The sequence below is a fragment of the Olea europaea genome, chromosome 20 (genome assembly GCF_002742605.1).
Source record: "Olea europaea var. sylvestris chromosome 20, O_europaea_v1, whole genome shotgun sequence".
Taxonomy (NCBI): Eukaryota; Viridiplantae; Streptophyta; class Magnoliopsida; order Lamiales; family Oleaceae; genus Olea; species Olea europaea.
The window spans coordinates 9,737,042-9,764,796 of record NC_036256.1 but is presented as its reverse complement, the minus strand read 5'-3'; the positions used below and the strand labels follow the sequence as shown (position 1 = coordinate 9,764,796).

General features: G+C 34.3%; 1 protein-coding gene, 1 long non-coding RNA gene and 1 pseudogene across 2 annotated transcripts; 1 reads left to right on the top strand and 2 right to left on the bottom strand.

Moving 5' to 3' along the window:
• Positions 1-1,197: 1,197 nt before the first annotated feature.
• Positions 1,198-4,204, top strand: LOC111369580 (adenosylhomocysteinase-like). The gene is made up of 2 exons (XM_022991153.1): positions 1,198-2,092; positions 3,171-4,204. Exons 1-2 carry the CDS (start codon positions 1,382-1,384, stop codon positions 3,915-3,917), a joined length of 1,458 nt encoding a protein of 485 aa, XP_022846921.1. The 5' UTR covers positions 1,198-1,381; the 3' UTR covers positions 3,918-4,204.
• A 2,943-nt stretch (positions 4,205-7,147) lies between these two features.
• On the bottom strand, positions 7,148-8,584 carry LOC111369045 (annotated as a pseudogene).
• Positions 8,585-23,958: 15,374 nt separating this feature from the next.
• On the bottom strand, positions 23,959-25,749 carry LOC111369579. Its single transcript, XR_002698198.1, has 2 exons — positions 25,069-25,749; positions 23,959-24,184 (listed from the first exon to the last, which is right to left on the bottom strand). It is a non-coding gene; the product is annotated as an uncharacterized LOC111369579 (long non-coding RNA).
• Between the last annotated feature and the right edge of the window lie 2,006 nt (positions 25,750-27,755).

Here is a 27,755-nt window from a genome sequence, read left to right as displayed (position 1 = left end):
ACGGATATCAGGTTTGACGGGTTTTTTTTGCAATTCCTAGCAACCTTGATTTGGCTAAAACCTATACGTTGATGTGTGATAAATAAAACAAAATATTTGATGATTCAAATGAACTATAAACCAATTTGTGAAAATAATTTAAATAGTCGTGGAAGTCGATTAGAATAATCCCCCCGTTTACCCTTGTGATTTGAAATTAACACCCAACGAGTACCACCCTTTCTATATGTTCACTCAATATTCAATAAATATATCAATTGAAATTATTTATTATAGATATGGATGATATCACATTTAACTTTTAACATTCATTGAATAAATCAATTGAAATTAAACTCTCAAAAGATCATCTTTTGTTAAAAAAAAAAAAAATTATTGAACCGGATGGTTATTGATCAGTCCACATTTGATCCTGTTTCGATTCCTCTCAAACCCACTGAACCGGATGGTTATTGATCAGTTCCTTTACTGATTTGAATAAGTTTCGGTTCCTTTTAAACACGTTGAACCAGGCGGGTATTGAGTGGTCTAATAGGTTGCTTCACTGATTTGAATAATTAATGTACTTGAATTGGACTGCTTTTCGACGGATTGAACTGACTAGTTCTAATAACTATGCTTGAAAGTAATGACCACATTGATAAGTGATTATAGCGCTACAAACAAAAAGATATCTCATCGCTAGAAAAATAATAGACAGACCAGGCAAATTGATACATGTATAAAATATTTTTGGACGTTTTGTATACACATATGGTATGATCTTCAATTAATTAAAATATTTCAAATCTTGAACAATAAAAACAATGATTGCTTAGACGTAGAATTCATTTGTTCATCTCCACAATATGTCATCATTTGAGTAATTTGAAATTCAAAAATTTTAATTTTCTGAATGATACTACAAATACATAATTTTTTGATAGAAAAATTTTATAAATAACGCATAGTTCAACATTATTGAAAGATGAAAAAAAAAAAAGGAAAAAAAACAGTGCAATCCTATTTTGCCATTTGATCGTCAGTACAAGTTTTGATTTTCTTTTACTCATCGCTTTTTACTGTAATTTTATATCATATCTCGTGTATACGGATACCTTCTGTCTGCTGAAAATGTCGACCAACCTTGCCTCAAACTATGTAACAGTTAATAATCACGGTTTTGGGTTGCCACATCTCCCCCATCATAGAGTGGGTGGTCTACGACTTCCGCCGCCTCCCCACCCACTCCATCTTTACCAAATCGCAGATCCACCAAACCCTCAAAATCTCAACCGTCCATTTTACCATTTCAACACTATTTATATGCCCCATCAGACCCATATACACTTGCCCACTCTTTAAGCTCTCTTCTTGCTAAAACCGCAAAAGAAGAGAATCAATGGCACTTTTTGTAGAGAAAACCACCTCTGGCCGCGAGTACAAGGTCAAGGACATGTCCCAAGCTGATTTCGGCCGCCTCGAGATCGAGCTAGCCGAGGTCGAAATGCCTGGGCTCATGTCTTGCCGTACCGAATTTGGCCCCTCACAGCCCTTCAAGGGAGCTAAGATCACTGGCAGCCTTCACATGACCATTCAAACCGCTGTTTTGATCGAAACTTTGACTGCCTTGGGTGCCGAGGTGAGATGGTGTTCTTGCAACATTTTTTCCACTCAGGACCACGCCGCCGCCGCCATTGCTCGTGACAGCGCCGCCGTGTTTGCCTGGAAGGGGGAGACCCTCCAGGAGTACTGGTGGTGCACTGAAAGGGCACTTGATTGGGGCCCAGGTGGAGGGCCTGATCTGATTGTTGATGATGGAGGAGATGCAACTCTCTTGATCCATGAAGGGGTCAAGGCTGAGGAGGAGTATGAAAAAACTGGGAAGGTGCCCGACCCAAATTCGACTGACAATGCGGAGTTCCAGATCGTGCTTACGATTATCCGAGATGGACTGAAGTCGGATCCGAAGAAGTACACCAGAATGAAGAAGAGACTTGTTGGTGTCTCTGAGGAAACTACCACTGGAGTGAAGAGGCTTTACCAGATGCAGGCTAATGGAACACTGCTTTTCCCTGCTATTAATGTCAATGACTCTGTCACCAAGAGCAAGGTATATTTATACAGTCATACTATGATATATCTTTTTAATGGATTAGATCTGAACTTATTTTCAATTTTATATGATTCTATAATTCTTTGGGTTCATAGCTGAATTAATTGTAGTGTCTGTGTTTTAGGGGTTCCCTCGGATCTAGCTTAATTTTGCTATACCCTGTCTTGAAATTTTTTATCTGATCAGGAATTTTTTTTGCTGGATCTGATATATTATTGTTATTTATTGTGACATTCTTGATTCTTAATTGAGCAAGTGATTCTTTGGATGTGAGTCGTGCTTAAAAGTTACTTTTCTTGATGGTAATGAAAGCAAATTTTGTAACTTTGAAAATCATTTTTAACAAAAGAGCAACTGGTAGTTTGATTACTTTTAGTCTATCTGTAGTGTCAATTATTTGAAATGATTGCTTGTATTGTGTACTTGGAGAAAAGTGCTATTTATTTTGTGTCAGTCATTCCTAGATTGGAGCTTAGAAACATATTCTTTAGTATCTTCTAGGTTGAGTTATGGTGATTCTTTGGACGTGCTTAGAAGTTACTTTACTTGATAGTGAGGAAAGCAAGTTTTACGATTTGAAAATAATGTTTAACTAAAAGAGTAACTGATAAATACGTTTGATTACTTCTAAGTCTAGCCAAATATGCTCTATAAGGAAATAAATCATTTCATTTGCCGGTTGAAATAATTGCTTGCGCTGAATATTTGGATATAAGTGCTATTTATTTCGTGCCGGTGAGTTATTTCAAGAATGGAGCTTAGAAACGTATTCTTAGAATCTTCTGCATTTGGCTTTGTGAATATTACATAAGTTGTATTGCTTTGTGATTATTCTTAGAAACATATGATAGTGCTTTTAAATATTGCATAACCCAGATATAGAAGTTCTGATCTCAGTCTGTTTGAAAGTCGATTGTGGACATGTTGCAATATTAGCTAGTCTGATCCTATTGAATGCTGGTCTTCCTATGTTTGAAATATCATGTAATTGTTCTTCCAGTTTAATTTCATGTTACTGCATTTCTTTACTAGATTATGCACTGACAGTGATGTCTGAACTTTTTGGTTCTACCAGTTTGATAACTTGTATGGATGCCGCCACTCTCTACCCGATGGACTGATGAGGGCCACTGATGTGATGATTGCCGGAAAGGTTGCTGTTGTCGCTGGTTATGGAGACGTTGGCAAGGGCTGTGCTGCTGCCTTGAAGCAAGCAGGTGCTCGTGTGATTGTGACCGAGATTGACCCCATTTGTGCTCTCCAGGCTCTCATGGAAGGTCTCCAGGTTCTAACGCTCGAAGATGTTGTCTCTGAAGCTGATATCTTTGTCACCACCACTGGTAACAAAGACATCATCATGGTTGACCACATGAAAAAGATGAAAAACAATGCCATTGTTTGCAACATCGGTCACTTTGACAATGAAATTGACATGCACGGTCTCGAGACCTACCCTGGGGTTAAGAGAATCACCATTAAGCCACAAACAGATAGATGGGTATTCCCTGAAACAAAATCCGGTATTATTGTCTTGGCAGAAGGTCGTCTCATGAACTTGGGATGTGCCACCGGTCACCCTAGCTTTGTGATGTCTTGCTCTTTTACCAACCAAGTTATTGCACAACTTGAGCTCTGGAATGAGAGGAAAACTGGCAAGTACGAGAAGAAGGTTTACGTTTTGCCCAAGCACCTTGATGAGAAAGTTGCTGCTCTTCATCTTGGGAAGCTTGGTGCTAAGCTCACTGAGCTTTCAAAGGACCAGGCTGATTACATTAGCGTACCAGTCGAGGGTCCTTACAAGCCCCCTCGTTACAGGTATTAAGTGGAAAGCAGACACTGATTTCCAGGATACGTTCTGTCACCGTGAATCTTTCTTTTTCAAAATTGTGTTTTCATGTTACATTGTAGTTTTCTTGGGGGAGTTTTTGGGAGTTGGTATGTTGGGAAAGAAATGGTCTCTGTCGAAAGACCAAAATATGTTACAATAAGGTTGATGAAGGGCTGTTTGATGTTATTATTCTCGGATTGTTGGTTCGACTAGAAACTTAAACTTTATATCTAATCAGGCCCGACGACTTGCTAGATTGGTTTGCAATTTGACCCATCAAATTCTCGGCCTTTGTAAAAGAGTAATGATATTTAACACCACTTATGTTACATTAGTCTAGATGACACTAAATGTCGTTAAATAACAAATTCAATTAAATGAATCACATAATCTAACTTTTAATTGAATCAATAACATAATGCTATATAAACTAATTTCGTCGAACCGTATTTTTCCAAGTTACTCGCCGATCCCTTTCTTCCTCGGCTTGAAATTGAAGACAAACTAAAGAAGTCCCGACTTGCAGCCTTCTTGTGCACGTCAATAACTTCAAGATCCAATCCCTTGTATCTGGTGGCAAGAATACATGAAAGTCCAACGAGAATGGGTTCAATATTCAATAGATAGCATGTAAACAATTTATCTTTCATGTCCTCGTGTAAAATCTACTAAATGCATTGAGATGCTCTAATTGGACTAAAATTATAGTCACTTGGCATGTCGTTTGGGATCGATTCCAATCAACGTAAATGGAGTTAAAATTGTACATGAATAAAACGTTGTGTACAAATGAACCATAGTTAGTGCCAATTTTCTCGTTAACCAGGCATAATGGCTAGGAAATTTTGCGAAGGTAGTTCATATATTCAATTAAAAGTTTCTAATTACCCGTTTAAAAAGCAGTCGGCTTTACTGGAATTCTGCCCTAAGAACTAAATCTTGTAAAGGTTGATGCACAAAACGTAAACTACTTCAAGCATAAAACTTCAAAATAATCAATCAATAACGAACCATGAAGTACAATTGAGGTTCTACATAGATTCATGTATTATGCTGGCTAATTTTTGAGAAAAAGAAAAAGAACCGGTACCAGTACACAAACTATGACTTTTCTTACAAATTTGAAGTATGTGTTGACTACAAAATTACAATCAGTAAATTCCTCACCTAGTCAATGTGTGTGGTTAGCCAACATTAAACTCACACCCATACTAGAACACAGTCAATATTGTGTTGATTTCATTCACAATCCTGCTCCTCTTATGGTCAATTTTTTCTCATACCTTTCGTGCAAGATCACTCCTTATAATTTTCTCTCCATTATTAATGCATTTTTCCACACCAATTGTTAAGAATTAGATACTTGTATATCTAGATGAAAGATGAGGATTTCCCAAAGTGTCATCGCCAATTTCTAGAACTCTAGAGGTTGTTTGATGGAGATTAAAATTAGAGTTTTGATAGAAGTTTTTGAAATGTGCGGTTGAAAAGTTGTATATCCCATGAATATATGGTTAAATTTAAATGTTGACTTTGAATTGAAATTTTATTTTAATCCAAAACAAATAGGGGCTCTTGCCCTGTGATTTTTGGAGCGAGCTTTGCATCGGTGACTATTAAGTTAGATGATTATAGGGCACCAAGTTTTAGATACCCTAGTAGATTTAATCACTTGGGTTGTAAAGGTTATGAAAAGAAATATAAGATGTATCAAACTCTCTTTTGATATGAGATTTGAGTCTTAAAAATAGTTAGTGCCAGTCTAGACTCCTCAACTCAAATTCTTTTCAACCAAAGGTGGGATTTGAGAACTTCAAACCATCAAACTTCTATTAATACTAGTCGTTGTCACGTGCTTTGCACGAATTTTATATTTATTGTATTTTTATTAGTGTATGAATTTTAGTTTTTTGGAATGTTTTTGAAGTAATATCTAGAAATATTTTCATGATATAAGAAAATGATTGCAAATTATTTTTACAATTGCAACAGTATTGTGTTATCTAGAAAAAATATGCTTGTATATTTCATACTTGAATAAGAAATATATGAGGTTATACAAACTATTTTGCCTGTATTCTTTGATAGTGTTGATATGATTGGGTTGAATGTGAAGATTATATTTCTAAATTTTATGTAATTCAATATTGAAAAATTGAAGATTGAACACAAAATTATAAATCAATTTGTATATTCATATGCGTTTTATATTTTGTCATTCATATATTTTAATTTTAATTTTATTTTGGTTTGGTAAGTAAATGTATGGTGTTCTGCATTCTCGGTATTTGTAAGTGCAAAAATCGATATATACGATAAGCTGCACATACGATAGGTAGCATATACGGTAAGTTGCCTGCACATACGGTAGACTGCATATACGGTAGATAGCATATACGGTATTGAAATTTATTGTAGTAGACGAAACCAGATTCATTCATATCATATATGTACTTTACATACTGTATATACAACATTCCGTATTTACGTATACTGTATTTGCATCTTACCGTATATGCAACATATCGTATTGCATCATACCGTATTTACAGTATACTGCATTTGCATCATATTATATATGTAACACACTTTATTTACAGCATATCGTATTTGCATCATACCGTATTTACAGTATACTGCATTTGTATTATACCGTATTTACAGCATACTGTATTTGTATCATACCATATATATAACATACCGTATTTGCATCATACCGTATTTACACATATTGTTTTTAGATACCATATTTGGCAGATATTGATTTTTGTAATTCAATATTGTTTTTTGTTTTTTATAATTGTGTTTTCGGGAATTAAAAAAAACAGTGATTATGAAATTGCTAATTTTTAAATGTGTTTTTTTGTTGAAGATAAAAATGATTTTTTATGCCATTTGAAAAAAAAATTATTGTAATTTTATTAGCGTAATAAAAAGATTTATTACGATTATTTAAAAAAAAAAATTTACAACACAATAAATCCAAACTTTTAACCTGGTGACTGTAAAAGTTTTTTGTGTATCAATAAAGTATTTCCCATTCGAACAATAATGCCAAATTTTTTGGCATCATGCTTTCATTTTTTTCTTTCACAAGTTTTACTTTTTTCGTTTGTCTTTTTCATTTTTTTTTTTTACATTCTTATGTTGTTAGCAATGATTATTTCTTTGAGATTTTTTTTGAAGTTATACTTATTCTTGCCATTATATTTTTTTTATTAAATTTAATGCATATTTTTGTGATCTTTATCACTCTTCCACGAGATACCCGTCTTGTTTATGGTCACCAGTAGGTTATTGAGTGTGAAGTTGTAAGTATCATTGAACAGGCTCCAAGCTATAAGACCACAAGGCACAATTGGAATCCCGTGGGCAGTGTCTTCAAACTCACAAGCACTTGTTTCACCTTCATCTCCTGGATTTCTCAGTTGCAGATCACTTCGGCTCTTCACATATCTTGGAAGGGCATAGATATCAGCCACATAGTTTGAAAATAAAATGGAATAATAAATTATATATTTATGAAGAATTCCTAGCAAAGTGCAAAAGATTTCAAATAGACAACTATTACAGGATACCAGAAGAGAGAATAAAATTAAATTGTCAGTGGAATCATTTCTCTTATAGAAGAGTTCTATATCTATAATAAAAACAAGGAATCACTAACACTCATCCACACAGAGGTAGAAATCCAAAATATTGCATCAAGAAAACAGTTAAATATTTCATTTACCGAATTTAATGTCAAAATATAGAAACATTAAAAGTACCTTCGACGATTCTGGTAGAAATTGTCAAGCTAATAACATACATAAACAGGTCGTTTCATGCGTTTTGGAACCTGATGATTAATCAATAGTTATCAAAAGTTAGATTTTATAACTATATTGAAATTTAAAATGCAATTGACATGGTAAAACTCATATACCATCGAATTGAAACTCACCGTCAGATTTCTGTGGCAGGTTTTATCTTGAGGGCTTTGAATAAATCCAACCTTATCATTTCTTGAATCTAAAGGAATGCAATCAATCTCATATCGATCGATAATCTCAACAACCTGATGAAAAGAAGCCACTTTAGTGAGGGAAGCACAAAAAGCAAAAGAACGATAGGTTAGGAAATATTGAGCATACATCTTGGGAATCAAATAGCGAGACAAGGCCAATGGGAATAAAGACGATGCCAACAAGTAAGAAAGCTGAAATCACCTGCACAGAACAGAGTTTATGAGAGGAAGTAAATCCATAGTTAAAATAAATCCCCATAATGTGGTGAATTACAATAAGGCACCAATAATGTGTAGAGACAGTTTATAATATTTACCCATTTAGGTGTTAGAATAGGCTTGCATGCTGGAAGTTCTTGTTGCGTAAACCGTGAATTTGAAGAGATAACAAAAACAATAATGATGCTTTAATCAATCAAAATCCAAATTATGATCAAAATACATATATCATTGCTTCACAATCACTGTGGACACTCCGCACAAACCGCACAGATTGTGCGGAGTCTCTGCACACTCCACACAGATTGTGTGGAGTGTTTGCACTTCGCCCGCACAATGAGTATGGCTGTGTAGAGTGTCTGCACTTCGTCCGCACAATGAGTGTGGAGTGTCCACACTCCGTCCGCACAATCTGTGTGGAGTGTTCGCACATTACTCTCGACTTGTGCGGAGTTTCCAAGTTTTTTTTTTTTTAACTTATTCTTGTAGTTATATTTTTTTATTAGACTTAATGCATATTTTTAACTAATAAAATAACAAAGTAAACAAATATTAGTTGCATAATTTAGGGGAAAAAAGGAAGTTCTCTCATTTGTGCAGAGACTCCGCAGAAATTGTGCGATTTTTGTGGAGACTCTACACAGCATGTGTAATTTTTTTTTCAGTTAAATTATTAAATTAGTAAATTAGACGAAATTAAAAAAAGGTAAATGCTTTTTGTTTACTTTTTTGCTACTAATTTTTTGAGAAATTTGATTTGTATTCTTTTTTAGTGTATTTTTTATTAGCTTAATAATTATTAATAATTATTATTTTTAAAGCATTTTATATAAATAAATTAAACATAATTATATATATAAAAATGGAAATGTACTTATCAAGTAATGATATCAGTTAAAAAAATAAAAAAATCTCTCCGCACATCTCTCCGAACAGTTTGGAGAGGTTGGTTTTTTTTTTTTTTTCAATGACGACTAAATCTTAACTATAACATATTATTATAACATATTGTTTACCAAAAGTGAGATCAAAAGCTAAAACAGAGAGTTGACAAACTGCAAACTCTCCGCACCATGGCAAAACTCTTTGCACGGTGCAGAAAGAGTTGATTTCTTCGCGCAGTGCGGAGAGATCAGTTAGTCTCTCCGCACTGAGCGGAGAGATTTCCTTTTTTTTATCGGTAATTTTTTTCTTTTTTTCCTCTCTGCTTTCCCTACTTTTCTTTATTTGTTACGCAGTATCTATTTTTTCCTACTTCTTTACGCATTTATCTTTCTTCTCTCCTAGAACCCCATTTAAGACACTAAGAGATGACAACGTGAATTTTGTCATAAAGCCACAACTTAAAGTTCATTTTTAGTAATAGAAGGCTTTCTGAATTTCTTTGTAACTCATACTCCAATCAACAATATATAACTACAATAACAAGATGATATCCAAAAGCTCTATCTCAATTAGTAATTTTTTTTATAAAAGAAGACATGCAATAAATAAATGAATGGAGAACAAAATTTACCACTGGTGAATGCACAAGTCAAGCCACCATAAAAGCAATAGAAATAGTGAACAATTCCAGCAAACAATAATTCAACTGATGCTTCTGGAAGCAGTAAATCGCAGAAGGAATGCCAACCCAAATAGCAGAAGGATGAAGTAAAGACGGTGTAGTTGTTGTTTGATTTTCTCGATGGTTTTCTTTTGCCTCCATCAAGTCAGAAGAAGAGTAGAGGAATGGTCGTAGGAGTAAAAAAATGGAAACGGTATGGTATTAGCCGAAAATAATAATAAAAAAGGTACAAAAAATGACGCCATTTTTTTCTCTTGTACAGTATTTTCGGATTAGTTTACTGTTTCATCTATAGTAACATCTCGTTCCCCTTTTTAATAGAAGTTAAGCACAAACCTTTTCACCCCCAAACCGTGGTTACTATATTAAGGATTAGGGAATTCAGCTCAAGCTTAGGTTAAAAACACTAACAAATAAGCCCACACAATCAAGTCATATCCCAAGATAAATGACAAGTCAATAATGGCTATATGCTCAAATAATCAAGTCTAAGAAGGATAAATACTCTAGTGAAAGCTCAAGTTACGATATTGCCTTGTATTCTAGCTATTGTACTCAACTCAAACAGATAGGTATCATCATAAGTGACATGCCGGTCAATGCTTTATTAGACACTGTTTTTGGGTTTTTTGATTTTTTTATTTAAACAGTTATACTAACCCAAATAGTAAGTGAATAACAAATAAGTACCTTGATACTTATCCCACCCCCAAACTAAAATGTTACATTGTCCTCAATGTAATAACAAAAATAAGTAAAATAAAGGAGTAAAAGATCATAAACACCGTGGGGTTACATATGGAGAAGAAGACAACTCAAGTTGGTATGGCTAGCCAACTAAAGTAGCGAGCCTCAAGGACTCGACAATTGATGATATCAGGGAGATGATTTTGTCAATAGTTTCTAATTGGCTCCTAAAGCGAAGCAAATGTCCATTCATTTCATTATATGCAAAATTGATAGTTCTCTGATCCGGCCACATTCTATTATCTTCATGCTTCAACCAACATATTTGGACACTCATAGATCGCAGCTTGCTCTGCATGACTCCCTGTGTTTGTTGCATCTCTAGTAATATATTATGTAGGGGTAATTACCTCAAAACATCCTTACCTTTCATTTTTTAATATTTTCACATTTCATTGCGGAAAATGTCCTTTTTATGTAGTTTCTCAATAAAAAAATGTAAATGACAAATATACCCTCTTATTTAAAATAAAAAAGAAAAATTAAAAAATAAATTGCAATTATACTCCCAAACTTTTTAAAAAATTGCAAATGAGTCCAAATAAATTATTAAAAAGGTAATTAGGACAAAATGTTGTACCTTTTAATATTATTGTTAAAACGTCCATACCTTTCATTTTTTGACATTTTCAACCTTATTTTCACATTTCTTTGTGGAAATCATCATTTTCATCTTTTTTTTTTTTAAATTAAAAGCAGTAAAATGACGAATATATTTTCCTGTTTATATAAAACAAAAATAAAGAAAAGAAAAATAAAGAGCAAATTACAACTATACTCCCAAATTCTTTAAAAAGTTTTAAATAAATAATTAAAAATTAAAATTAAAACACCACTTTCTTCTTTTTAATTATTTATTTGTAATTTTTTGAAAAATTTGGAAATATAGTTGCAATTTGTTCTTTATTTTATTTTATTTGAATAGAAGAGTATATTCATCATTTTACAGCTTTTAATTGAGAAAATGGATGAAAATAATGATTTCCATAATGAGATGTTTTAATGAGGTTGAAAATGTCAAAAAATGGAAGGTAGGAATGTTTTGCATAATAATATTGAACGGTAGGAACGTCTTGTGCTAATTATCCTATTGGACTCATTTGTAGTTTTTTAAAAATGTTTGGGAATATAATTGTAATTTATCTTTTCTTTTTTATTTAATATGAGGGTATATTTATCATTTTATATTTTTTTTTATTGAGAAATTAGATAGAAAGGACCTTTTCCACAATGAAAAGTGAAAATGTTATAAATGAAAGGTAAGGACGTTTTATACAATACCATTGAAAGGTAAGGATATTTTGTACTAATTACCCTAATATAGACTGCTAACTTATCTACCAAGCTCTGTCTGAATTACGTGGATCTAAGATAACTGGCTACTAAGGCTTGTTTGACGTCTAGAGCTAGTTGTGGCAGTAGAGGTGCTTGATTTGGATCTTGTACTCTGTCCGTTCCTCTTATCCTAACCTATGAACTTTCTATAGTCTTTCTACATATTGGGACATCTGGAGTGACAATGTCCTCCACAGACAGCAGGGGTACTTTAGCTACCTTAAAATCCCACTAACAAGGCATTGGAATAGAGTAGCGTATTAATGATCAATCGATGTTACCAACTCCATGGTGAATGTGAAAATCTATTTTTTGTATGCGTACCAAATGGTATGGTATTCATGCTACTCTTTATTACACTTTGTCCGCTAAAATATATGTTGGAGCAAAGGTAGATATGTATAATCTTCAATTATGTTGTCGACTGATTATGCATAAATTAATGAGTGGTCAACGACCATGCAGTTCCTCTACCATATGAAAACTGTGCCACCAATTTTCATTGGTAAAGGGTCAAAATCAGTATAGCACAGCTCGCAGTCTCGATCAATCACTCTTGGGCTAAACTGAACCCACTTGCCTCTTACCCAAGTTTAATGCCTATGAGAGGACTCTAAAACATCAATATCCACGTTGAAGTAGGCAAAGAACTCCCTAACCAAAATAGAATAAGCTATATGAGGAGTTTCAACTGCTTTACTCCAGTCATAGTGTTGTATAACCCGTTCCAATAGATCCCCTCGAAAATCCTCAACCATAACTCGCCTTTTTGATAGAATTATTTGTTATTCTACTTGATTCATAATTATCCGATTTCTTGTTATTCTGAAACCGCAGTGCACCCCCGTCATTAATATGATCTTCTGCTTGCTGACGACACGAAGATAGCTCACCTACTTTTATAATTCCTTTGTCCTGAGTGGTGATCTTCCTCTTTGGTGGCGTTGTACCTATGTAGATTAGATAATAGAAACTATTAGCATAAATGTTGACAAACATAAAAGTAGGATAAAGTGGGGTCCACCCTCAAACTATACTACTATATCTACAATATATCAGAGAAGATCAATTCATTTAACCAAATATAACAATCATGCCATGCTCTAGAAAAATATATCATGACATAGGGTGTATGCTCAATATATGAAGAAAGTACAGCTCACACTCCCTAAACTAGCATATAAGAGGTATCTTGCTATTTCAAATCGAAACCGACCAAGAACTTTCACCATAAAAAAAAGTGATAAAATATTGAACTTTTCTTGAATGATTGCCTGGCATATGAAGGGTTTGAAGTTGGTCTCTCCCATGTTAATATTTGAAGTCAAATGGAGGTTGTTTGAGTTAGATGAAGGAGACGAATTTGATGACATGAGGTGATTGGTGCCTAGCCATGACTTCTCATTGCATGCTCTTTAGGGCTATGTGTTGTGCTGATTTCCTAACACAATCTCAATGACTTTCGACACCATCATCAAGCCTAAATGTATATCCAAAATGCCCAATGTTAGAGTGGCCCTAATTGTATACAAATATTGACTTAGACATTTTATAGAACACCTTGAATGTATCCCATTTTTCAGGAGATTGAAAGAATTAGAGTTTTAATTTTAGCCTTTTTTTTTTTTTTTTTTTTTTTTAACACAATCAAATACTTCATCATCTACCTAAGCCCATACACGTTGTCAATCATTCAATTTTTATTATAACATTCACACTAATTGGATATAAAGAAAAGAGAAGTAGATGAAATACCTAGGATATATATATATAATCTAATGAGTATCATTGCTTAGCTTATACTAAGCACCGGTGATATATCATATCAATTAATTGGTGAACCAATATGGGACCTATTTTTAGGATTAATTCCACATGTTTAAGTCCAACTTTATGCTCAAGTGTCTACGAAGAACTTGAAAACCTAGATTGTGATAAAAACCATGAAAATTGAAAAATTAAAAATATGGATTGCCTCCCATTAAATGCTCGATTTTTATTCTATAACTCAACTTTTGAGTGATTACTCCAATGTTGCAAGATGAATGGTAGACTTTCTTTCGAGAATCCGCACTCTAATATGGCTTTAATTGCTTTCAGTTGACTTTAAATATGCCTTTGCTTTGATGATCCATCTCAACAGTACCATATGGATAAACCTTAATGATGGTGTATGGCCCCAATCACCTTGATCTCAATTTGTCCAGAAAAAGCTTGATTCACAAATTGTATAGCAAAACTTATTGCCCAACCTCAAATTTCATTCTTTGGATACGCTTATTATGTTACTTCTTGGTTCACTCCTTTTACAGTTTTTGCATTCTCATAGGCTTCTAGACGAACCTATCCATCTCATTTAGCTGAAGTAATCTCTTTTTACCGATAGCCTTCAAATCAAAATTCAAGTTCTTGACTATTCAATAAGCTCGATGCTCTAACGCAACTAGCAAATGAAACACTTTCCCAAAAAATAAAGACACTAGTAAAACATGCTTTAGGATCTTGAAAGCTATTCTGTAGACCTACAAGGCATCATCAATTTTTTTAGACTAATCATTTCTTGAAAAACTCATCATCACCTCAAGGATCCACTTCAATTCCCAATTGGAGATTTCGACTTGCCTACTAGTTTGAAGATAATAAGGATAGCTACACGATGCCAGATGCCATATTTAGCCAGTAAGGACTCAGATTCAAAACTACAGAAATGCTTACTCGTATCACTAATGATTGCTCGGGGAGAAATGGACTTAATATTGATTAGAGAATGAGGGGAGAAATAGTCTCATTAAGTCAATTCCCCACATCTTAGACAACTCTATATCAAGGATATTTTTTAAAGGTATCTCATTCTTTCTTGAGCTATTTTTCGTACTTTGACATCTATCACATCTCTTCACAAAAACATAAGCATCTCTGAATAGTGAAGGCTAGTAGAACTTGTACTATAGGATTTTAGCAACTATCTATGATGCACCAAAGTGTCCAACGTAGACAGAAGCATGGCATTGCTCTAGTATCGGATGAATTTCTTATTTAGGAAAACACCGTCTAATAATCTGATTCGGACCCCATTTGTAAAGAATATAATCCTCCAAGAAACAGTATTTTAAGTTAGAAAATAATTTCTTCTTTTGATGACTTGAATAATCTGGTGGAATGATGAACTTAGCTAAATAATTCATGATAACTGCATACCATGGTGCATCTTCCAAATTTAAAATTTGTTTATCAAACAAAACTTCATTTATATCAACTAACTTTCTTAGATCCCCATGCTCAAGTCGAGATAACTTGTCGGCTACTAGGCTTTCACTTCACTTCTTATCTCCAAATCAAATTCTTTTAGAGGCAATACACATCGATCAGTCTTGGTTTTGATTCTCTTTTTCATCAAATACTTTAAGGTTCTATGGTCTGTGTTAACTATACATTTGATCAAACAAGATAGGATTGAAATTTATCAAAGGCATAGGTAGACAACAACTAGAAGTTCCTTTCTAATGGTGGCACAGTTCAACTATGTATCATTCAATGTTTTGCTAACATAGTAGATCACGTGAAAGATTTTCTCTCTTGATTGTCCTAATACTTTTCCCCAGTGCATGGCCAATTGCATCACATATTGGTTCAACTGGTAAACTCCAATCTGGTGCAATTATTACTGGCACTAGAATTAACTTCTTTTTTTATGGTGTTGAATGCCAATATACACTCTTTGGAAAAGACAAAAGAAACATAATTGACTAGTAGATTGCACAAAGGTTTGATGATCTTGGATAAGTCCTTGATGAAGCGACGATAAAACTTGGCATGACCAAAGAAATTGCGAGTACCCTTAACTGAGATTGGTGGTGGTAAGTTCGCAATGACTTGAATCTTTTCTTTGTCAACCTCAATACTTTTAGCTGAAATTTGATGCCCTAACATGCTACCTTCATGTACCATGAAGTGACTTTTTTTATAGTTATGTACCAGATTTGTTCCTTTAATCACTGCAATACTAAGTTTAAGTGCTCCTAAAAATAGAGAAATCAACCATAAATACTTTAATGAATTTTTCTACCATATTAGAAAAATAGCTATTATACAATGCTGAAATGTAACGAGAGCATTGCATAGACCAAATAACATCTTATGGTAAGCAAAGGTACAATAGGAACAGGTAAAAATAGTCTTCTTTTAATCTTCGAGTGCTATCGAAATCTAATTATAGCCAAAGTATTCACAAGAAAACGGTAATGGAAGTGACTCGCTAGCCTTTCCAAAATTTGATTGATAAATAAAAGGGAAAAATGGTCATTTCGGATAGTAGTATTGAGTTTGTAATAATCAATGCAAACTCTCATTCTTGTAATCGCTCTGGTTAGAATAAGTTTATTTTTTTCATCATGTACCGCTGTGATACTCCCATTTTTGGTACAACTTGAACTGGGCTGAGCCATGCACTGCCTGAGATCGAGTAGATGATCTCTACATCCAAAAGCTTCAATACCTCTATCTTGACCACTTCTTTCATATTCGGATTAAGTCTTCTTTAACTGTCTGCACATGCTGAAAATTATCCCCTATGAGGATTTTATACATGCAAAGTGTAGGGTGATGCCTCTGATGTTAGCAATTGGCACCCAATAGATGTCTTATTTTATCTAAGTACTCAAAGCAATTTTTCTTCTCTAAGCTCATTGATGGAACTTCCAATAATTATGGATAGTGTGGAGGATTCTTCAAAGTAGGCATAACGAAGATGAAATTGTAATTGCTTGAGCTTTAGTCTAGGAAGCTACTGAACGGATGGTAATAGCTTTGTAGGACCTGTGCCCAACTCCTCAAAGTGGTATATGCCTATATGGGGAATTAGCTTCAAGATATCTTACACATATCTCAATTTCACCCAAATTAGTGTGAGTAGATTGAGAATGTAAAATACAAGCCTTACATGGATTTGATGTAATATGTAATTGAGACTTGTCATGAACTATCCTGTCACTCACATCAATCTGAAAGCAACAATCTGATTCAGTCATGCATTTTATGGACTTGAATACATCAAATGTGACCTTCTCTTCACCCGCCTCAGAATCAGTCAGCCTCTTTTTACATCAATAAGAGCTCTACTGGTAGCTAGAAATGGCCGACCCCAAAATAAATAGAATATTTCTATCCTCCTCCATTTCAAGAATAAGAAAATCACCCCGAAAAGATGAATTTTTCCACTTTTACCAAGATATCTTTATTGATTTCTCTGGGTACTTAAGAGATCGATCAGCTAGCTGTAGCGTCATTGTAGTTGCTTAAATAACCTAGTCTACTGAAAATAAAGAGTGACATCAAGTTAATGCTTGTACCTAGATCACATAACGCTTTATAAAAATAATAATCACCTATAATGAAATGTAAGTTGAAACTCTCTTGATCTTTTTATTCTAGGAGAGAGCTTATTGTTTAAAATAGCACTACACTCATTTTCAACATCACTGTCTCATGTTCATCCAAGTTGCGTTTGTTAGAAAATATCGTTCATGAATTTGACATATCTAGGTATCTGAACAAGTGTATCGGTAGAATGGATGTTGATATGGAGCTTCTTGAAAATCTCAAGAAATTTTGAATACTTTTTACCTAAATTGTGTTGTTGTAGTCCTTGAGGAAACGAAATCGAAGGCTCATATGATTTGACAGGAATAGTTTCCTTAACCCCTTGTATTCTCGAACTCTTTTCAATGGATATATCTGTTGTTTCTTCAGACTATTCTATATGCTCCTCATTAGTAGAAGATACATTTTCTATATGCGCAATTGGTCTCTTAACTTGAATCTTAGGTAATAGGACCTCACTCCCAGTAGTAATTGATTTGACATGTTCATTGGGGTTAACCTCTGTATTGCTTGGAAATGTACTTGATGTTTCACCTGATATAACAAGTGTCAAATGTCCCATATGAGTATCTAGGTTCTTGATTGTAGCAACTGATTTTGAAGGGTTGTCTTAATCTTTTTTATGAATTGATTATTCGCTTTCATGTAGCCATGTGTCTTTTCCATAAATTTACAAAACATCTCTTTCAAGGAAATTTTCTTTTCCGACCGTAGAGAATGTGAATCCCGTGGTCTAATAGAATTTCAATTATTCCAAGCAAAATTTTGATGCTTCCTTCAACCAGAACTGTAAGTGTAAGATTATAGGTTATTTTGTTGGCTTTGGCCACCTTATACATATTCAACGTGTTTAATTATCTTCTATTAGAATTGGACATCTATTGTGATATGACCTACCTGGCATTCTTCATTTTTTATCACTTGGCATGCACTGCATTAGTCGACTGTGTTATCTCTCAACCTTATGAAGTAATATGTCAATTGTTGCAGACAATGCCATATAAGTATTCACCTTATATACTTTCATCACCTTCTTATTAACAATCCTCTCAAAGGCGCACATAACTGTGATAGTAGCCACTCTCTCAACAACCCAAAAACTTCATCGATTGTGTTCGTGGATAAGGAACCATTGGATGATGAGTCCACTATACTCTTAGAAGATAGAAGTAAACAAGTACAGAAATATTTGACTTGGAGCACTTTACTGATGCCTTAATGAGGACACTTTCGAAATATGTTCTTGAATCTGTTTCAAGCTTCATTAGAGGATTCAGTTTCACATTGCCGAAAGTAAAATGCTCAAATTAGTACAAGGTAAATGAATATAAACTCAAATATAATCCTCGAAACGATGCCAAAAACTTGTTATAAATTCCTTTTGTGTGTACATTAAGCACACAGATTGAGAAAAGTAATAAATTGAATTTTGAGTTCAGATGTTGTACCTACAAGGATTGTATTCCTTTAAGTTCAAATTAATTTAGCATTAAAATCATTGATTTTTCTAAAGCTAAATTGTAATGAACTAATTTACTTATTAATGCAAGACCTAACTTAATTTAAATTAATACAAAATTGTGATTAATGCAAATGTGATGAAAATATAATGATGAATAATGTACTAGGATTCTGAATCCCCTTATACCAATCTTCTTAAAACCCGAACCTTTGAATTTGAAAAAGTGATGTAATTGTGAAGATCTATATTTTTAATTTGTTTAACAATTTCTTTCGAGTAGAATTAAACCTACCCTTACATGTGATCTGACCATATTTCTAGGACGGATATGAACATACTCTTGCATTAAGAATTTGTGAATACTTAAAGATCGCGTAAAACATTATGATATATTTATATTCTTTATTGGACTTTACGATAAAATTATCATCAACAAATTCATATCACCTAGTTAGAGTTTTCTCCTCTTATATTCCTCGATTTTGATGCTGAAATGAGAGAAAAAGGGAAAATGGCTATTTGGAAGGGAGATATTTGAATTTGCATGCATTCCTCCTTTTATGCGAAAGTATTTATAAATTTCTTTGAATAGATGCAATTTTAGGATCACCTCGAACCCAGAAGCTACCCAACACAAGTTTCTTAGCGGCTTGGGCATAACTTCTATATGCGTCTAGTGTTCCCCTACTGACATATAGACGTTCAATTATGGTTTTTACGCTCTTTTCGAAGTTCGAGAATTTGGGACATTGGCTAGTTCATGTGATGGTCCTACATATCTTGGCCTCACTCCTCGACCTTGTCTTTTGTACCTGGATAAGGAGGCTTTCGATTTTCAAGGACTTCTCACACCTTTCTTCATTAACTTCGCCACTTTTCTCTTTTGAGTACATCAAAGCCTTCATTTATATTGTGGTCCTTGGTATGATGAATTTTACGAAATTAGGCTTCGAAATTTCAAGGGATGGATGACATGCTTCGCTAATAATTTCCGAAGGAGCTGGAGAGATTGTATACACCCCTCCTTTATGTTTGTCGTATCAAAGATACTGTCGATTGGAAACTTCGGTGCATACATAGGGGGCTTCCCTTTATCTTCGAGTTTTTTTCGTGCAACATTGCTCTGTCGTCTTTCCATTCTCAATTATGTCTATCTGGAATCATTTTGTATCAGATTTATCAATTGGTACTTGTTACTAACATTTCGCTGAAAGGAGTCTCCATAAAAAATCCGTTCCATAAGGCATCCTTAGCCTTCTCATCTGATATATATGGTTTCACAAACTATAAGTTCAGTACTGAAACATGCGATGTAGCTCTTAAGGATTCTCCTTCTCCATGTCTCGTGTCATTTAGCCTCGTGGCTGGTGCCTACCCTGCCTCTTCCTTACCCTGCCTCTTCCAACAAAGGTACTTAGAATTCCTACTTTAATTGCTGTCAGCTTCTGATCGAACCTAACATTAACTTGCTATACCATCTTTTTGCAGGTCTATTCAGTGTTAAATGGAAACCTTGACATTTGAGTGCAGGACTTTCCTTCTTCAACCTTATTTGAGTCATGTACTGGAATAGATGGTACATCGAATTGTCCTTTTTGCTACACTTTTCTATAACTGGATGAATAAAATTATTCAAAATTAAAACTTCCTTGATCTCTTTTGAGACCAATAGACATTCGTGATCGTCATCTAAATTGTATGACCTCGCAGGACGATCTTCATATTCCTTATATAGAGGGTAGAATATGAAGAGTTGATCAACCTTTCGGCTCTTCTACCTTTACGACGATAGCACTGGTTATGCCTTTTGTCATGAGAATTGATTTCATCCACGAGCCAATCAAATGCAATAGATTTATTCATTTGAAGATCTTTTTGCCTCTTTTCAAGTAAACTGCCCTAGGGTGTTTATACCATTACATTGATGCTATTCTCATGGAAGAAACTTCTATATGTTTTACGCCGTTTTGACCAGATTCTCTACTTTCGCATGCAGAGAAGCATTTTCCGTCGTCAATGCTCTGAGGCTTTCTGCCATCTCATGTATGGTCTTTTACATTGACATTTTCTTTCGCTGACAACAACGCTGAGTTGGAGATAGACCGGCTTGCGACTTCACTGGAGCCTCTTCCCATTTTCACAAAATCACGATCAACAAATTATTTACACCTAGCCAGAATTTTTTCCCTTCTAATCTTACTATAGTCAATGCTCAGTAAGGAGCAAAAAGAAAATGATTATTTGGAAGAAAGATATTTGAATTTGTATCTCTCTCTTCCTCTAGGTGGGACCTATTTATAAATTTATTTTGAGTTCAATCATGCTATATGTACACTCTCGTTCACATCTTGGTTGACACTCTTCCACATAGATTAATCAAAGTCACTGATTTTGAATTCATCTATCACATCATTGCACACATTTCTTCTATATAAGGGATGATGTCAAAAAAGATGTAAAGCACAATATACATCTAGCTTAATTCTTTAGCTATATATTCACATTTTATTGCCTAACTTACATATTCTTCAATCATTAGTTTTGAAATCAAGCTCTAAACACTTATCCACGCGTTCTTTAATAACAATTCCTGCCTATGGGGACAGTTTGCCCTTCTCGTCTGCGAGCTCTTATGCTTATAATATTTTCTAGCCTTGCGTATAAAAGGGTCATGAACTCGCTTGCCCATTCATTCGTATTTACTTAATCAGCACATTTGTACTCAGCTCAGTTCAGTTCTTTGGAACTGACCATGCCCGCCCACCTTTACGTGGCGAACTTTTTCCCCAGCATCTTACTCATTGGAAGATTTATTGGCTATACCCCTGCAAGTGAATTCAAATGTATGTCTTGCACTACACACACAAGACTAAAAGCGGATTATTGTCGTCTGTAGCCTTCTTTAAGAACAATAATTGGCTTAGGTGCTATTCTTACCCAAGGATTTGCTACTACTGCCTACTGGTCATTTAACGAGTTGTATCAACTATCAGCAAGTTAAAATTGCAAGCGGTTTAAGCCTATAGGATAACAAAGAATTGACTAATTGATGAATAAGAAAAAAAATGACTAATTGATGAAAACTTTATAGTGCCAAGCAATATGTTCCCAGAAATAAATAAGTTTTCACACAAACAAGCATTTAATTAATGGTTTATAGGATAATGTATGCTTTCAAATGAACAATAGCTGTCTTTTTCTTCTATAAGTATTCATATAGAAGAAGTAGAAGAACATAACCTATTAACTACAATGTGGCAGAATTAAGAAATATTCGTGTGCTTGAATCACCTTTATTTCAAAACTCCAAATATTGTATTTTCTTGTTTCCCAATGATCCCGAGCCCGATCATGATCATAATAGAAGAGGATCATTATCTATAGGGGCGGAGCCATGTATAGTTGAGTGCAGGCCAATGCAGGCCAATGGAGCCATGTATAGTTGAGTGCAGGCCACCATGTATAGTTGAGTGCAGGCATTGGCCTGCACTCAACTTTGGGAGAAAAATTGGAAGCTGATGTTACACCCTGAAACATTCCTTACTCTCTAATGGCATGGTGAATTGCTTGATGTTTATAAAGCTTCCTTAAATGCGAAAAAAGATATCTTGGTGTTAGATTTAAAGTAATTTGTGCTCGCACTGAAATTTAATTTTTTTTTTTTGCTCCGTCCCTGATTATCTAGTATCTAAATCCCCAATTTTGTGAATTTTTATGTCATATATGTAGTTCTAGGCACTTTTCTATTTTTGAGTGATTTTCCGTACGATTTTCACTTTATTCTTGCCATTTTTTCTTAAAAAGGTTAAACCCCAACCTTGAGGGCCCCCACGGCCCTGCCCCTAGAGCTTTGTGAGAGAAATAAATTGCGGGATGTGCCCTAACAAGTCAGGGAACAAGAGCTGCATGTACACTGCGCCTACAAGGAGTCCAATTTCATGTCTCAGGAATTGAACTCTCACACTACGGCTGCCAACAAAGCGTGAGATAACATCACTCATGTCCTTTGCACCAATGGGCTATGCCCCAGGGGGCTTCTTGCCATTTTTTCTTACTCACACAAGTGCATGACAAAGTTATGGGAATTAAATAAAGTCATGGAAATTGATGAAGTTGAGGGAAGTTATGAGTTTGAATTCTATTCAAACCACTCATCCAACCCACTTTAATAACTTGTGGGTTGTGTCAACACTACCCCTATTTTCCGCCATCAATGCTTTAAGGCTTTTTGCCATCTCATGTATGGTCTTTTACATTGACATTTTCTTTCGCTGACAACGCTGCTGAGTTGGAGATAGACTGGCTCGCGACTTCACTGGAGCCTCTTCCCATTGTCACAAAATCACAATCAACAAATTATTTACACCTAGCCAAAATTTTTTCCCTTCTAATCTTACTATAGTCAATGCTCAGTAAGGAGCAAAAGAGAAAATGATTATTTGGAAGGAAGATATTTGAATTTGTATATCTCCCTTCCTCTAGGTGGGACCTATTTATAAATTTTTTTGAGTTTCGGGGCATTTAGCTCTTTTTAGTTAATGACAAGTGGTAGCCATTTGGTGGTGGATTTCTAACTAATTTAGTTATCACCCATGCTATATGTACACTCTCTTCACACCTTGGTTGACACTCTTCCACATGGATTAATCGAAGTCGCTGATTTTAAATTTATCTATCACATCATTGCACAGATTTCTTCAACATAAGGAATGATGTCAAACAAGATGTAAAACACAATGTACATCTAGCTTAATTCTTTAGTTATACATACACATTTTATTCCGTAACTTACATATTCTTCATTCATTAGTTTTGAAATCAAGCTCTAAACACTTACCCACGTGTTCTTTAATAACAAATCCTGCCTATGGGGACAGTTTGCCCTTCTCGTCAGCGAGCTCTTATGCTTATAATATTTTCTAGCCTCGCGTATAAAAGGGTCATGAACTCGCTTGTCCATTCATTCGTATTTACTTAATCAGCACATTTGTAAGCTCAGTTCAGTTCCCTTTGGAACTGACCATGCCCGCCCACCTTTACCTGGGGAACTTTTTCCCCAGCATCTTACTCGCTAGAAGATTTATTGGCTATACCCCTGCAAATGAATTCAACAGTATGTCTTGCACTACACGCACATGACTAAAAGCGGATTATTGTCGTCTGTAGCCTTCTTTAAGAACAATAATCGGCTCAGGTGCTATTTTTGCCCAAGGATTTGCTACTACCACCTACCGGTCATTTAACAAGTTGTATCAACTATCAGCAAGTTAAAATTGCAAAGTGGATTAAGCCTCTAGGATAACAAAGAATTGACCAATTGATGAATAAGAAAAAAAATGACTAATTGATGAAAACTTTATAGTGCCAAGCAATACGTTCCCAGAAATAAATAATACGAATTACAGGGTAGAAATACATATGCCATTATCAGCTACAATGCTGCAAGTTGCTCCTACTATCTTCAGTTACTAAAGGCTACATTATAAGCCTGAACAGAATCAGCTTATGCATAACTTTATCGGGTCACCCATGAGCTTCTGCAGCTGAATCAGGAAAAAAGTAATAAGTTTTCACACAAACAAGCATTTAATTAATGGTTTATAGGATAATGTATGCTTTCAAATGAACAATAGCTGTCTTTTTCTTCTATAAGCATTCATATAGAAGAAGTAGAAGAACATAACCTATTAACTACAATGTGGCAGAATTAAGAAATGTGGACTATGATAATCGGAGCCAAAATCACAATAGGAGACATAAGAACATTTGCTGCATTCCTATCCGAAAAGCTCTTGTGCCTGAATAAGATCTCTCTGATAGTCTGTTGTTCTCCATAATGATCTTGCTAATTTTGTGTTACTGATTACTAAATTGGCTTCGTTTAAACCTATATCGTAACTGGAATTTGAAACCTTCAGAATGAACCAATTTGAAAATGAGATAACATGCTCTAAAAGGTTTGAGTTTCTAGTATGACAAGTGTTTCTTCAGAGGAAACTTCTATAAATTTGATCAATTACTCTTCAAATAGATATAGAACTGTTATCAAGTGGTTTGATAGAGGTAGTTGACAGGGCGTCGAAACTGAAGAGTAGGGAAGCAATATGGCAATTTCTCATCGTTTCTCCACGTCCTCTAAAAGCTTAAACTACTAGAGACGAAGCCCCTCACGTGCAGACATGCACCTTTAGACTTGAAATATCGAGATTATCTGGTAAAATACCATATATAACTACAGCAACTTAGAAATACAAAAAGGCAATATCTTCCATGTTCTTCAAGAAATCCTAGATCTACTACTAATTAAGTGAAACACAACTTACATTTATATCAGAATGGATAAACGCATCTCAGAAACTTATCAAAAGATAGCCACAAAACACAAAATTGTAGACATTTAATCCAAAGAAATGACGTTAAAACTTACCAAACCATCGCGTTTTCCTACAGCTGCACTTTTCAATGTCAAAATCCAAGATTTGAAGCAATTAATCTCCCCTCGCACACCTAGTAATGAGCTCACAACCTCTGCTATAAGAATTGACCACACCTTTACAGTTATAATACGACGCCCCAGGCCTCGAACATGGCACAGTATCCCTCTTCAAAGTATCATAACTTATAAACCTTTTATGAAACGCCAAAATCCTTCTATTACTCTCAGAATCCATCTGATCCTCTTCATCTGCCCTTTCTAAGCAATCACTGACCTTTCTTCCACAAACCCTTTTCACCATTGCATCCAATTCATTAGTTTTCAGTAAATTCACCTTCGAAATCGACAGCCCATCACAAAGTTTCATATGGGTCTGCAAGAAAAGTAGGGATAGGAAGAAGAGGATGCACAATTGATGCAACATTTTCTTTTGTTTCTCCATTTTGGGAAAGTGGACAAGTAAGACACAGACCATTTGGGGGAGAAAAAGGGATTTAGTGAAATCAAGGGTCATTAATGTGTGAATTTGCCCGCAGTGAAACATCCACTATGCAGCTCGTGAGAGTGATCTTTTAATCATGTTTTTCTCAAAAATTCTTTGCTTTTGGAAAGAAGTTTTCGACTTGCACCTGCCACATTGGTGCAGCGCGGAGAGGAAACTAATAATTTTGGTTAGGAAAATTAGCTAACATTTTACTTTTACTCACTATTGCAATATGATAACAGCAGGCATAGAATTATAAATTTCGGGTCAAGAATTCTTATTTGAAAGAATGAATTCCAAAATATTCGTGTGGTTGAATCATCTTTATTTCAAAACTCCAAAAACTGTATTTTCTTGTTTCCCAATGATCCCAATCCCGATCATAATAGAAGAGGATCATTATCTCGTATCTAAATCCCTAATTTTGTGAATTTTTATGTCATATATGTGGTTCCAGGCACTTTTCTATTTTTGAATGATTTTTCGTAGGATTTTCACTTTATTCTTGCCATTTTTTCTTACTCACACAAGTGCAGGACAAAGTTATGGAAATTATGTAAAGTCATGGAAATTGATGAAGTTGAGGAAAGTTATGAGTTTGAATTCTATTCAAACCACTCATCCAACCCATTTTAATAACTTGTGGGTCGTGTCAACACTACCCCTATTTTCCAACATTTATTGTTCTTATATCATATTTGGTGTAGATTAAAATTTGAATTAAAATTAAGTTAACAATAATAATTAATTTTAACCATGTTGTTATTGGATACACAACTTTTTAATAATACATTTCATCAACTTTTATTAAAATATACTAAAAATTGCTTGAAATAATACAAACCAATCATAGCTCAATCATTGACTGACGAATTAAATAGATAGCTCCTTGGATGGAAGATTTTGATCAATCTTAAAATCCATTGTCGTTGGATTCACGTTCAAGACAATTCCACTTGGACTCGAACAGAAGAATCTATCGCAGAATCTCTACCAATCTTTATGAATTCTAACTCAAGCCTGGACACCAAACGGGGCTTAAGAGGGTTTATTATTATTATTATTATTATTATTATTATTATTATTATTATTTTGGACAACTAGATCTCAACATTTGATAAATTAGCGACGTATATCCAAATGGATGGTTCCTAATAAGTGAATTTTATGCAATACATTTAAGAGTAATTTTTTTTGAAATATGGTTTAATTTGACGTATATATTGTTTGCTATGTAAATCTCAATGATTGAAAACGAAATTAGAAGAGAAGAATGAAAATCGACAAAAATGATGTCAAAGTTTCGGGACTAAATTATAAATATTCAAAAATTTATTCAGACAAATAAATAATGATTGAAGATCATGCGTGATCAATTGAATGAAATTAGAAGGAAAATGATGAGTATTGCATGAAAAAAAAAACTCAAGTTGAACAAACAAACAATTCGGGGACAAAATTGCAACTTCCATAAAATACTTCTATGGTGCAATTGTACCCTTTGATTTTCAGAAAATTAAGAGCAAAAGTTGTTGCTAGTGTGATCGCAAGGCTTCATCACATGCGATCACATGGGGTTATCCCAGGGGCGAGATCCAACTTTTCATATTTGATTATAATTCTTTTAAAAATCAAATTTGACTTGATTTTTGACCTAATTCCAACATCTTTAAGAATAGATCATGAATATTCATTGAAGAAAACTCTCGTATGCATCTCATATCACATCATAAGATTAAAAATATTTCAATTACAAGAGGCCAATTTACCATAATTGAAGGAGAATAACAAACCTAAGAAAGAATCCAAGGTAATTTACACGAAAAAAACGTAAGGATCAAGACTTGGAGTTGAAGATCAAGAATAAGAAATTGCTTCATCATAATTTCTGTACTTATATATTCATGTGAAAGAATTGGTGAGAACTTAGAGCTACCACACATTAAAAACGGTAATAAGCATTCATTGATTTCTCGAACTGGAATTTTCTTTTGAGAAAAACATTACATAGTTTGTGGTAAGATGGTGGATTATACTTGGGATATGATGACGGTCAGTTTAGAATTTCATTTGAGCCTTTCAAGCCAATTTTTTTATATGATTATAACCCTCTAGAAGCCACTTTGAGCCAATACATATATAGTCATTTCTTTTCATGCACCTATGTTATCAATACCTCATGCTTTAAGTGTAT